Raw genomic sequence first — 13,730 nt, 5'->3', positions numbered from 1 at the left:
ATTGAAAACTTTAGTATTTAGTTGCTTCACAGATTTAGTTTAATACAAAATATAATTAACAAATAAATCATGATATGATATCACATATTAGGATAACTCTTTATTGATTCCAGGCGGACCGGATTAACTATATAAAGTAGGTAACCCACCTGTACCAGCTTTAACAATGAAGTGATGAGTGGAATTGGAATGATAGATAATAAATAATTAAACCCTATTAGAACAGAATACAACAGTCTACAACTTAATGTACAAAAGAAAGAAGATTCAATTAAAATATAGATAATAATAATAGACACTTCATACACATATGTGTGATTATGAAAATATGTTTGATTCCCTCTTAATTTAGAATATTTTATGAAAATAGAATAATAGTATATAATAATATAATATAATATAATATAATATAATATAATATAATATAATATAATATAATATAATGTGTTTAGTAAATAACAACAACTGTCTAACTGCAGTTCACCAGTTGCTTCCTGTTTCTGTTTCTGCTTTAACCGCGCGCGCACCCGGGCTGTGGCGAGAGCGAGGCAGCCCGCGAGCGAGCAACAGCCCGGCAAAGGGAAACATCACGTGGTGACACATCTCTACGACTGACGTCATCGTCCCCATCTCCAAGCAACCCCTCCATCAGCACTCGCGTCACCGTGAGCCCGAGCCGCGCGGTTGCCCGGCAACCCGTGCCTTGCGCTCGGGTCCGGCCTTGCCTTGCACCCAGCTCGGAGCTCTGACGCGGGTGTGACGTTAATAAGGTGGGTATCAATTTGTTATGGTGGCGGAGGGAGGAGGAGGAGGAGGAGGAGGAGTTCCCCCTGTGAGTGCCGAAGCCCTGTGCTCTGCATTCCGCCGGAGCGCACAGGCACACAGCGGCCGCAGGCAGCCCAGTCCCGGCCCGAGAAACAGACTTGTTGTAGGAAGTCGGAGTTAAGGAGGAAAAAGTTGCTCCGCGCGTGTTTTCTGCAGTTGTTCCTCTGTTTGTGTTGTCGACTCGTCGCTCTGGTTGTGGAATGTTTTACGTTTCCTCTGAGAGCTGTCTGAACTGTGAGAGAAAGTGGTTTAACTCCGCTTTTTAAGGTAAGACCAGACTCTTCTCTCGATAAGACTCTCGTTTTACCGCCTGGTATTTATTGAAACCATCGTTTTGTCATTTATTTCACCCCTTCACGCTTTTAGTCTAATCTATTGTACTTTGTATTTAACCTGCTCTATTTAACAACCAAAGAGTAGCTTTCAGTTTGTAACTGAATTATGTCTACAGAGTTAATCATGAAGAACTTGTACTTTATCAGTAATTAAGCCTTATTAAGAACAGAATACTTATTTGTACACTTAGAATAATTATTATATTTATTATTAATTATTGATTACATTTTAACCATATCACTGTGAATATAGCACCTCACTCGATCCAGGCTACTAACCCTGACCTGTTCCCCACTGAACTCATTTGTTATACAAGACAGTTTTGACACTGCTGCCGCTGCACCATAGATATATACAGGTCCACACACAGTATATTCATACTATGTATATGTATTATAAGTAGGGTTGCAGCTTTACCCAATGGTAAAAATATTTCAAGTTCATATCAAGCTTAACGTCTGTCAGGACACAATAGCTTGTGAAATTACAATAGAGCAACTGTTCAACCACAAAAAAAAAATCTGTTTTCATTCCTTTCAGGGTTGTTGTAACTTATAATAATAATAATAATAATAATAATAATAATAATATTAAAAACTTTATACCATGATATTTATGACACCATATTTTCTGAGATGGTTATCATACAGTGGAAATCTCATACAATGGCACCCTCGTTTCTCAGTTTATTTAGCCAATGCATCTTCAAAATGCATATGAATGAAATATGATGTAAAAATGTGAAGTATATCTGTAAATATAGCAGCAAAAGTGTCAAATGCAAGTGCATGAAATACATTCTACAGCTGTCTTTGTTTCTGCAGGTACTAGTCTTACACTATCCCAACTCCACACTGTTGCTGCACCATGGTGATCATGACGGAGAACAGCCGGGGGGCTCAGTCCAGACCTGCACAGGGAAGGCCCCTGCAGGTCGGCTTCTACGAGATCATCCGCACCCTGGGGAAGGGGAACTTTGCGGTGGTGAAACTGGCCAAACATAAAGTCACCAAAACACAGGTCAGCAGCTCTGACTGTATTTTCAGCCTTATTTTAAGATGCATCACCTTTGAATTTATTTACTTACTGTAATATGTGCCTTTGGTTTTCCAGGTGGCCATTAAAATCATTGACAAGACCAGACTGAACCCCTCCAACCTGGAGAAAATCTACAGAGAGGTGCAGATAATGAAGCTGCTGAACCACCCCCACATCATCAAACTGTACCAGGTGTGTGTTATCTTTATCTCTCTGCAGTGTGCAGCATGTATGCAGACTTTGTGTGCAGCCTGGTCCGTGTCGTCTGACGCATGCATGAATCTGGGATGCGATCATGTGCAAAAGCAGGGACAAATGTACTTCTCTCAGTGACAGTGTGTCAGTGCAGAGCATTGTGCCTCATTATTGTTGATATGCGGATGCAGCGGTGCCATTTTGTGTGGCACAAATAAGGGGCATTTATATGTAAGTGGTTTTTACCGGCTTGTGGTGAGCTGCTGACTCTCAGAGCACACTGAATCATAAGTACAGCGCAGCAGCATTAGTGCAATCCCTTCTGACCTCCCTCTGTGTGCATGTGTGTGTTAGAGAGAGAGAGAGAGAGAGAGAGAGAGAGTGGGAATAATCATATGAACCAGTCGGTGCTAGGAACAATGCATTTTTTAAGATTTGTTTTTTTTCCTGTTATATAATGGTGGAAGTGTTAGCAGGGAATATGTGAAGCAGAAAGCAGTCAGGAGTGTGTTGTGTAAAGATGCAAGTCCAACGTTAAGTCCAATTAGCATCTGTTAAAGCCAAGTGCAATGTGTCTGCGCCTCACGTGAAGGCGACCTCCACAAAGCGCTGCTTTACTCCTAATCAAATTGAAGACTTAGCGGGAAAGAATCCGCTTTTTTACCCTCAGCTGACCTTGCAAGCACCGTGGCACGCGTCTGGCAACAAACAGACAAACACACACCCCCGCAAACAATCACACACAATGCCCTTTCGTTTTTTTTTTTTAACACTCAGCCCTGAATTGTTTTTGCTACTTTTGAGGATTACTTCATGTCCGGTTTGAAGCAGCAGAGCAGCGGTTACTGTGAAATCATGTCTGGACTGCAACTATGGGAGCGTGACATTATTCCTTGGAAACTCCAGCAGTGTTTGCCAAAATACGCAGAGGAGAGATAGGTGATTCTGAGGGAATCAAATATCTGATTAATGTAGAGGAACAAAAGGTAGCATTTTGATAACTGATGAATCATTTTTCAAGCAAAACTATCAAACATTTCCTTGCTCCAGCTTCTCAGTTGTGAGGACTTATTTTGACATTTTATAGACCAAATGATTAACTGACTAATGTAAAAAATAGATCAATCTATAATGAAAATAACTGCTAAATATATTAAGTATGAAAAATATACTATACTGCAACATGATAACCAAACAGTACAACATTTAAACAAATACAACAAATAGTGTCATTCTCAGTTTGTAGCATATCTTAACAGTTCAGTTACGTGATGACATCATGTTTCATGTAAATGGTCCATTTTCCCCAGAAAATTATTTTTTATATATTAGCATAAGAGTGTCAGGATTTACAGCCTTGTTACAGAGGTGGGTGACATGGACAAGATTAATTCATTAAAATTTAAAATGATAACATGTTTTTCTCAGTGTCAAATGCCAGAAGCATAATATATACTATCAAGTATTTAAGATTTAAGAAGACATGAAAACTGGCAGCAACACCTCAATACAGTTGTTTTTCTCAATAAAATAAATGTTATTGGATTGGATTATCACCCCCCAAAGGTGCTATCACATCTCACATCTCTGACGTCAAACATGGATGACCTCTGCCTGTATCCTGCATGTGATGTGCCCTTGTTTCTGTGCCCTTGGGTTGTCTGAGGTGATGCTAGTCAGATGGTCGCTACTCGACGATGGTGAGCAACCCTCTACCCCACTGCAGCCCCTCTCTCCTGCACAAAGGGAGCGTGGTGACATAAGATCATCTTGTGATTCGAGGGTTGCGTCCTCTTTGTGTCGGGGCCTCTATAGACGAGCCTTTCTCTTTGTCTCAGCCTCTCTTTGACCTTGTATCAATCACACACTCCCATCTTATCCTCTGAAACCCCAGTCTCCCACCAGTTTGGCTCTCAGTGCCAGCTTTGCGGAGCTGCTGTGATGTGTAGATCACATTTGGTTAAAGTTAGAGAAATATATTTTAGATTTCAGTGGAAATCCTCAAGTTTTATGCCAGTCTGAATTGTGGGCAATATGTATAAAATGCTGTGTTTGATGGAAAGCAATAAAAACGTGAAGTCTAAGGTTTAAATATAGCACCGACCCTAAATAAAAGTGGAAAATATGTATACTATCTTCCTTCTGGGATGGTCTGAGGGCCCTTGACGTTCCGTGCCTGTTCTTCAGAGCTGTGACGTCAGCTGCACCTCAAGGTGACAGAGCACCAGAGAGCTGCCCTATCTAACAGATAAAGACTGCTTACTGCTCGCAGCATCTGTGCTTGTCTAAAGGGACTGGTAGCTGAAAAGAGTTAAGCTCCGCCATTCAGTGGAATTTAGTGGCATTTGATTCAAAGTTGTGCCAGCAGCATTATCCAGACAGGGCTTTGTTATCTGATGAAAATTGCTTTGTTGTGCAACCTTTCTGTTCAGCTGCCCCGTCCCCGAGGGCTCTCCTGGGAAAATGGAAGCTTTCTATGAGCTCCAGGAAAGAATTGGGAATTGCGTCTTTCCGGCCTACATAGTGCGGCGGGCGTTGAGTGACTGCACTTGTGGTGTTTTTGATACACAAGGCGGCCCCGTGTGAACGGCCCGTGTGAATCTGTGTCTCTGTTTCCTAGAAATAAAGAGATAGGAGGAGGCTGAAATTCAACACTAGTGCCACATGTTGCCAACTCAGCCTCAGGGAGAACATGTCCAGCCATTTGATATTAGCTTGTCTCCGTGTGAATGTTATGAATGTTAATGTGTTAAAACATGATTTAAAACATGCAGGAAGTGGCTGACAGCTAGCTTATGCAACAGGGCATATCATGGAAAGCCAGGGTGTGGAACTAGTTTATGGAGAAGTATGAGATGGGGATTTTTGTGGTCAGAAAATGTCTCATGCCCAGAGACGCCCGGAGAAGGCTGCACTGAAGCACATCTATGAAATTGTATTCATCATCATCACCATGATGACTGCCAATGACCCAGTTGGTTCAAACTCTGTCTTTTTTTTTCTTTCTCTTAGGTCATGGAGACCAAAGACATGCTGTACATTGTGACAGAGTATGCAAAGAACGGAGAAATGTTTGGTGAGTCCAGCTTTCAAATCAAACTTTTTCCTTACTTGTGAGAATGGATGTAGGCTAAATCTGCTGAAACCCTCTGCCTCAAATACAAACTAAAATATCCTCTCTCCCTCCAGACCACCTGACCTCAAACGGCCGTATGAGCGAAGATGAGGCACGAAAGAAGTTTTGGCAGATCCTCACAGCCGTGGACTACTGCCATCGACACCACATCGTTCACCGCGACCTAAAAACCGAGAACCTGTTGCTGGATGCCAATATGAATATCAAACTGGCTGGTAGGTCTGCCACATAAAGTTTACTGTTAGCTGTTGACATGGTAACTGCTGTTAATTTACTTTTATTAGAAGTTTGGATTTGTATCTCTTTGCTGATTATCTTCTAATTCAGGAACATTTAGGAATGCTTTATACCATTTTAATGAAATTAGTGCTGTGTTTTCTCCGTGCTAATTAAGTGTGAATAATTCAATCATTTTATCAAGGCTAATATAAACAAGAGGAAATGACTGTCACACAAACAGACTGCATAAAAATACGTTAGAGATTAAGTGCCAGAGCAGAACAAAGTAGTCTTTTGTGTGAGAGATGATATGAATCTGGTCTCTGAACGTCATGATGACAAATTACATAAGACACCGTGGTTAAAGGAAGGAAACATAGGTGTATTCAGGGATCTCCTGAAGAGAAAAGAAACAAGTTTGAATAACAAAATGTTTCTCTGCTCGTGTTTTCCAGATTTTGGATTTGGGAACTTCTACAATGCAGGGGAGCCTCTGTCAACATGGTGTGGCAGCCCGCCTTACGCTGCCCCTGAAGTGTTTGAAGGGAAAGAGTACGAGGGACCTCAGCTGGACATCTGGGTAAGCTAGTAAAGAAATTATAGACACAGTTATTCAATGAATCATTATTTTTTTCTTAAACTAATATACTCTCCTTTTGCTTTTCTCCTCACAGAGCCTTGGCGTCGTGCTTTATGTTCTTGTGTGCGGCTCTCTTCCATTCGATGGACCCAGCCTTCCTGCACTCAGACAGAGAGTCACCGAGGGACGGTTCAGAATTCCTTTCTTCATGTCCCAAGGTACAATGCCAACAAATCATAATCAAAACAATCACTGCCAATTTTGTCTAAATCTCAAAGTGCTCGGGATCCAAGACTCACTCCTTGCTTATGTCCTCCAGACTGTGAAAACCTGATCCGTAAGATGCTGGTGGTGGACCCAGCCAGGAGGATCAGCGTGGCCCAGATCAAGCAGCACCGCTGGATGCTCGCAGACCCGACGGCCGCCCACCAGACCCTCAGCCATTCCCTGACCGAGTACAACTCAAACCTGGGGGACTACAGTGAGCCTGTGCTGGGCATCATGAACACGCTGGGCATCGACCGGCAGAGGACTATCGAGGTGACTGAACACAAAAAACAGATTAAGTTGTTGTCAGTTGTGAGAAGTCAAAATACACAAGTTACAGGTCCAGGAGATCTATATCTCAAATGTGCAATATGTAAACATTTAAGTTGAATTAGTAACAGTTCCTAGCGATATCTACTGAAATTAGCATGCCAACCAGCTAGTTTCACATACTCACACCTGACTTTCATTCAGAGAAACAGATAGAGTGGAAGAAAAAGAAAAGCTATAAAGAGATGGAAATAAACCTCTCTCTCATCTCCTCTCTGTCCTTTTCTTTAGTCTCTGCAGAGCAGCAGCTACAACCACTTCTCTGCTATCTACTACCTGCTGCTGGAGAGAGTTAGAGAGCATCGCAGCCAGCAGCTGAGCCGCCAGTGTGGGACCTGGGGCCAGAGACCCAGGAGCACCTCCGACTCCACCAACCCAGAGGTGAGCACTCTAGCTGAGCATATCGAGCGTACAGTCCTGATCTATCCTGCAGCTTCTACTTGAAGTCTAAAATGCTGTGTGCTTGCTTTCAGGTGATCATGGAGTCCACAGACAGCCTTAGACCCGCAGCGTTTTCAGTCCCAACTAACAGCCCTCCTCCAGTGTACTCAGAGGAGTGTGACCAAGGTGGATTGTTCCAGGTGAACTGAGATTTCATTTTCCACCCTGATGCTTATCTACTAATAGACCAGAGAAAGAGGCTAACAGTCCGACTCCTTCTTCCTTCAGCGGGTGGTGTTTCCGGTGGAAGCCAGCTTTAACAGACTGCTCTGGAACCGCTCCATCTCACCCAACAGCCTGCTGGAGACGAGCATCAGCGAAGAGGTGCGACCCAGGGACCTGGAGGAGGAGGAGGCGACACAGTCTCTTGGCCCTCTACTCCCTCCTACCACCACTTCACGCAGACACACTCTGGCTGAGGTGTCAGCCCGCTTCCATCAGTGCAACCCTCCATGTGAGTATGCCATATATGTAAAATAACACCTATTAATCCACTCAGTCAGATGTACGGAGTCTAATTAATTCCCTGCCCTGTCTGTAGGTATTGTGGTCAGTCCCTCAGATGGTGCCTCCTCGGACAGCTGTCTGAAGTCCTCATCCAGTCCAGCCCCCACTTTGCAAGCTGCTATGGGTGAGATGTCAACACTTCTGGCCTCGGGGGCTGAAGGTGGAGCTCTTCTTCCTGCTGGAGCGCCCCTGACCCTCTCCTCCCACCTCCTGCCCCAGGCCCAGGGCAGCCTGCCCGCTGCCAGCTTCCAGGAGGGTCGCAGAGCCTCCGACACCTCCCTCACTCAAGGTACATGAAACCAAGTGACATTTATCCACTGTGATTTTCATTTTTCTTGCGTCTGATGTGTCACATTATAAGATCAAAGGAGTATTGTGTAACACGTTCCCATGCCTCCCCGCAGGCCTCAAAGCTTTCCGCCAGCAGCTGAGGAAAAACACACGCACTAAAGGTCTTCTGGGATTAAATAAGATCAAGGGTCTGACGCGGCAGGTCGTTCCTCCACCCTCCTGTAACCGCGGCAGCCGAGGGTCACTGGGTCCAGCCCTGTCCGAGCACCGCAACATGCTGGAGGAGGTGCTGCACCAGCAAAGGTCAGTCAGACTCTATTACACTATTACATGAAAGCACACTGTTATTAAAGGGTAACTCCTCTAATTTTACACATTAGAGTGTGTGTAAAGGTCTTGGGGAATACCACTGAATATGTGAAAAAAGTAGTTTAAAGCCTTTTGTGGCTCCAGAGGAAATAATCTGATAAATTGCCTCAAGTTGCATTATGGTTAATGTTGGCGCCAGGTATTGAAAAGCAGTCCACTGTTCGACACTGTTGGACTCAAGATAGATACTGCAGAACCAGAGATGTCACCTTTTTATTCCACACATTCTTCTTCCTTTTTGTAACCTGTTGCCTACATTACCCACAATGCAGCTTAGCTATTGAGTGACATCAATGGAGGCAGTTTATCAGATTACATGCAGCTTCATCTGGAGCCACAAAAGGCTTCATACTACTTTTATCACATATGCAGCAGTAACCCCCAAGACCTGTAAACATACTTAAATGTTATATAGAAATGGTGGCGCTCCCCTTTAAGTATCATATATTAGATCATGTAGGCTTCAACTCAAGTAAATATAGAGTCTGATCCTCTACCTTTGTTCTCCAGGATGCTCCAGATCCAGCACCAACCCCAGCCTCAGGTCCAACCCCCTCAGGCAGGACCTCCACAGAACCCCCTGCTCTTTCTGGCCCAGCAGCAGTCACCCTCTCCTCCGCCTACTACCGTGTTTGCGTCCTCCTCCATGTTCGACACCCCCTCCACCTTGCCTCCTCAGCAAGTTTCAGTGGGCCTCCAGCACAGCCCCTGGCAACAAACCCTGGAGACTTCGTCCTCTGGCTGCTCCTCATCCTGCTACTCCTCTCTGTCACCCGTGGCCTCCGCTGCTTACCTTCTTGAGGCTCGTCTGCACATCAGCCAGCAAAGCCGCCATCACCCCCACACCGGCCTCCAACAGCACCCCCAGTCTGCAGCACAAAGCACCTTCCCCATCATGTCCAAGCCGGCGGTGTGGAGCATGGGCTCAGTGTCCAGCACAGATCCTGACATGCAGGAGCTGGGTCGGGCTGCACAGCAGCAGCTCAGCAGCTGTGTGATGGTGAAGTAATACATCAGGGAGACCAGCATTTGTTCTCTCTGTGGGAGACGCTCAAATCTTGATTCAGAGCGAAGTTGGGAGAAAGAACAAAAAGCAGATGCAAGTGACAAACTTTATTTAATGGTACACATGTGAGAATGTGTCCACACATGTGTATGTTGTGTTTGCTTTTGATATCATATAAGCTACAGACTAAGCAATAACCAAACTCTGGACCAGGTGTTTGAGACAGCCAGAGAAGCAATAATAGACTGAAAGAGTCTCCTTCAGCTCCCTGTTGGACTCTCCTGAATGAAATCAGAGCTGACGTTACGATACGATTCTGTCTCACATGATTTGATGCTGTTTTGAATACAGGAAGGCTCTTCCTCTTTGTTTTTTTAGTGTCATTTCCTCTTCTCAATGTTTTTCCACTTGACTGGACAGAAGACCAAAATTATTTCTTTTTTTTTCCCACTTCGTTCGCCTTTCTCAAGAGACATTTCTCTGTAGCAGTGCAATGGACATGCAGCATAGTGCCCTAAGCTTACAAACTGAAGGAGTTGATTTGTATTGAAACTGTGAGCTTTCTTTTTTTTTGTGCGAGATTATTATAGCTACGCAAATGCTGCTTTTTACCTCAAAGCTGCAAAAAGACTGCTACATCCTCATCAGCCAAAACTGACAGAAGACGGTGTCTTGCTGACTGAGTAAAGCACAACAGGTACATCGGTCAGCTTGGTAGAACCTTACATATGCTGATCCATCGATCCGTATTCCCTCCGTTTGATAAGCACCTTCTTGTTAGATGCTTTTACTACCTCCTCAGGCACGAATTTGGAAGCAAACATCAATCCGAGAATATCAGAGGAAACACGATTTTCATATGTACAGAACAAAGACTGTGGGAACAGTGCAATATTTCACATTGAAATACAAAGGAAAGATGAGGCTCGACATAGGATGATCAAAATGTACATGCATATTTGCCTGAGGTTTTTTCTTTTTTGTTTTTTGTTTTTGCTTTTCATTTTGTTTGCTGTGCTAGCTAGCTGACTAGAGCCGGTACTAGTTCTGTAACATAATAACATGATACTGTAGAAACCGAGAGGAACGACTCAAGGCATTTCACGATGCGGTCTCTTCACACAGCGTGCTTGTAGTCCTTTAACCGAAAGGAAGAATTTGGGTTTTACCAAAGAGTGAACAGCACAAGAGATGGGTGATCTATCACAAACACACTACTGACTTCTCACTTTGAATGCTGTCTCAAAATGTAGCATGGTGGCTAGTTAGCGTTTTCACGTGATCTCCTAAGCTTTTCGCTGTGAGAAAAAGTCCCGCTACCACCAAAATCCAAAATGCTACATGTGTTGTTAATATCTCTAGCTTTTACTATCAGGACCATGGTGGTATTCATTTTTGTACTTTTCTAGAAAAGAAGAAGAAAAAAAAAAAGAAAGAAAAAAAAATCAGAACATAGCAATACCATGTTGTGCTGGAAGTTGAACTTTCTTCAGTTGTCCACAAGTGGCTAGAAGTAGGCAGAAATGAAATACAACAAGCTGATTTATGTGTGCAGTCAGTTCAGACGACGTATTAGAAAGCTGCAAGAGATGTGTAATATTGTAAGCTTATAGTTCTCTCATATCTGTGAAACATCTTGTAGAAGAGCAGTGTTTTTCCAGACCTAGTTCTACATTGGAAACATGCAGTGTTAATATTTCTATCCAATAGTTTTTGGTTGATTGCACTCACTACCAACACTTGTGCCTTTATCCGAACAAACCCACGATCAGAAGGTGTCTGATCGCTACACTGAGGAAAGAAAGATGAACGGCTCAGTTGCCCCTTTTGATATCTTCTCTGACCTCTCTCTCCTCTCTGAATCTGACCTTTGACCTTGTCGTGTAAACAGAAGCAAGAATTGCACTTTATTCATATTTCTTGTTACTGATTTTTTTTTCTCATGATGAAAAAAATTAACAAAACTATTGAAACACTAAAGACTCTTGATGCAAATCTGTAAGATGACCCCTTTTTGATAAACTTTGGATAATAAGAAGTATTTCATTATCTTTTTTTTTTTTTCCTGATTTGTTACTTGACTGTGTGAGCATGTGTGAGTGTGTGTGTGTGTGTGTGAGTGAGTGTGTGTGTGTGTGTGTGTGAGTGAGTTTGAAGAGAGGGACAGACAGAGAAAGGAAAGAGAATGTTAGTTCAAGAAGATTGTTTATTTATGTGGCTATTTATTTGAAATAAAGTTCACTTCCTAAGCTGTTTGTTGTTTCAATTTTTTAAATCATTATTTGCATATATTTACATGTTAAAGGTCCCATATTATACTAATTTTCAGGTTTATTTTATTTTGGGTATCTACTAGAAAATGTTTGTATGCTTTAATGAGACACATACATTTTGTCCATTGTTGCAGCACCTCTATTCACTCTGTCAGAACACTCCATTTAGCGCCTGTGTCTTTAAAAGCCTCCTCCCGAAAAGACCAGTCTGCTCTGACTGGACTGCTCTCACAGGCCTGAGCAGACACTACCCACAGTGCTGCTTGCTTTTCTATGTGGATTAAGCATTTTGATATTTGACTTTATCCACTCTTAAAGGTGCAATATGTGAGAATTTTTGTTCTGGAAAAAATTCAAAATGAACTAAAATTATCAACAGACTGTTAAGAAACAAGAGTTTTGACATTATGTCAAAGACGTCTATGTGTTGGCATGCTAATCTGCTAGCCCCAACCTAATACCACTCACTACGAGCTCCCAGTCTGGACTGCTAACTGCACGGTTAACTGAGCTAACTTGCTAATGGCAGCTACGTGACTAGTTAGCGGTTACTCCTACTGACAATATAGCATCAAAGGGTATATATATATATATATTTAATTTACACTCAATTACAGTTTTTTAAAATTACATTTTATGCTACAGTTAGCTTCATAACAGTGACATATGTACATTTATATTTTTATGTGCTGAAAAATTCACCTACCAATATGCACTTAATACTGATACCACATATATTTGATTTTGAATTTCTTTCCCTTATTTTTTTCTGATACTTATTTTTACGCGTATTCTCATTATTATCTTCCATCTGATCACACACTTAAGCAAATCTACATTTCACTGCACATACTGAATGAGCATGTGACAAACAAAACCTTTGAAATCTAATGATCCATATGCTGAAGAAATGCGAATTCAGTCTGCAGTACGTCTGTAACAATGATGCTGTCTCTTAAACAGGCATTAGTACTTTTCAATATTCATGGTAATTAACAGTCATGATAAAGACTACTAGTAATAATTCAGGTGCAACACAAACCTCTGAAAAAAATCCTAAATACTGTTTGATTTAAAATATAGCCTAATCATTTGATATCAGCTTGATAAAGTTGCACAGTTGTATAATTTTATCCAGTTTTATAATGAATATAAAAAACCGGCCAATGGATGATACAGGAACAGAAAATACTGGCACAGACGGACTATGTTTTGCTGAACAAATGACCGCTTATTACACCTCATCCTCTTTCAATGACTGATGACGTGGCACACTGATGATGCACTGGCACTCTATGATAATGCTGTGATGCAGAGTGATGGTGCATTAGATCCTGATGACCCTCCTGCTGGCCGCTTATTCATAAAATTCAGAATGGACAGGTGTCTGACGTCTGACAGGACTGGCTATGTGGGAGTCAAGTGACGCAAACAGCGAAATGAGAAGCCAAACCATCCGTGAGCCAAGTGAACTGCTGCTCAGCTGCTCGCTCATTATGTCTAGTTGGACAAGAGAAAGAGGTGAAACTCCATTTAAATTCCTGCAGGACTGAACAGCCTGTTTCAAACTGACAAATGTGTTGATTGCTGCCCACCACGTACATATTTACACTGCGAGGGGCCACGTCATTGACTCATTCATACACACACACACACACACACACACAGAGACACACATATGTATGTAACATATGGCTTGACATTTGGCATATGACCCTCGGGGAGTTGCCCGTGAGGGTTTAGTATGAATGGAGCGCTGAGCATTTGATGTCCAGCCGCCACAAAAATATCAGTCATCAGCTGCTGCCAGCCTGCAGACGTGACCTTGTATTAACTAACAAGCTTTTTGCAACACACTCTCAACACTCTGCGAACATGTGATTTATAGATGCATGTATACATGTGTGAGGGTGTGAA

The 13,730-nt window shown here is 42.6% G+C and overlaps 1 protein-coding gene across 1 annotated transcript; it reads left to right on the top strand.

The window, feature by feature from the left end:
• The first annotated feature begins 796 nt into the window (after positions 1–796).
• Positions 797–11,789, top strand: sik1 (salt-inducible kinase 1). The gene is made up of 14 exons (XM_073473557.1): positions 797–1,092; positions 1,986–2,181; positions 2,275–2,391; positions 5,407–5,470; positions 5,584–5,745; positions 6,205–6,329; positions 6,424–6,547; positions 6,649–6,869; positions 7,158–7,307; positions 7,400–7,507; positions 7,596–7,821; positions 7,909–8,163; positions 8,279–8,468; positions 9,045–11,789. Exons 2-14 carry the CDS (start codon positions 2,029–2,031, stop codon positions 9,541–9,543), a joined length of 2,394 nt encoding a protein of 797 aa, XP_073329658.1. The 5' UTR covers positions 797–1,092; positions 1,986–2,028; the 3' UTR covers positions 9,544–11,789.
• The last annotated feature ends 1,941 nt before the right edge of the window (positions 11,790–13,730 follow it).

Source organism: Pagrus major, chromosome 9 (assembly GCF_040436345.1).
Source record: "Pagrus major chromosome 9, Pma_NU_1.0".
Taxonomy (NCBI): Eukaryota; Metazoa; Chordata; class Actinopteri; order Spariformes; family Sparidae; genus Pagrus; species Pagrus major.
The sequence above is the reverse complement of the archived record's forward strand: the minus strand, read 5'-3'. Positions and strand labels throughout refer to the sequence as shown.

What these genes read in the sequence shown, in the direction of transcription:
- sik1 (XM_073473557.1), top strand. Translation starts at nt 2,029, where the DNA reads ATGGTGATCATGACGGAGAACAGCCGGGGGGCTCAGTCCAGACCTGCA. An exon ending in AAAGAACGGAGAAATGTTTG is followed by an intron (nt 5,471 to 5,583) that starts GTGAGTCCAGCT and finishes CTCTCCCTCCAG; the next exon opens with ACCACCTGACCTCAAACGGC. An exon ending in TCCTTTCTTCATGTCCCAAG is followed by an intron (nt 6,548 to 6,648) that starts GTACAATGCCAA and finishes TATGTCCTCCAG; the next exon opens with ACTGTGAAAACCTGATCCGT.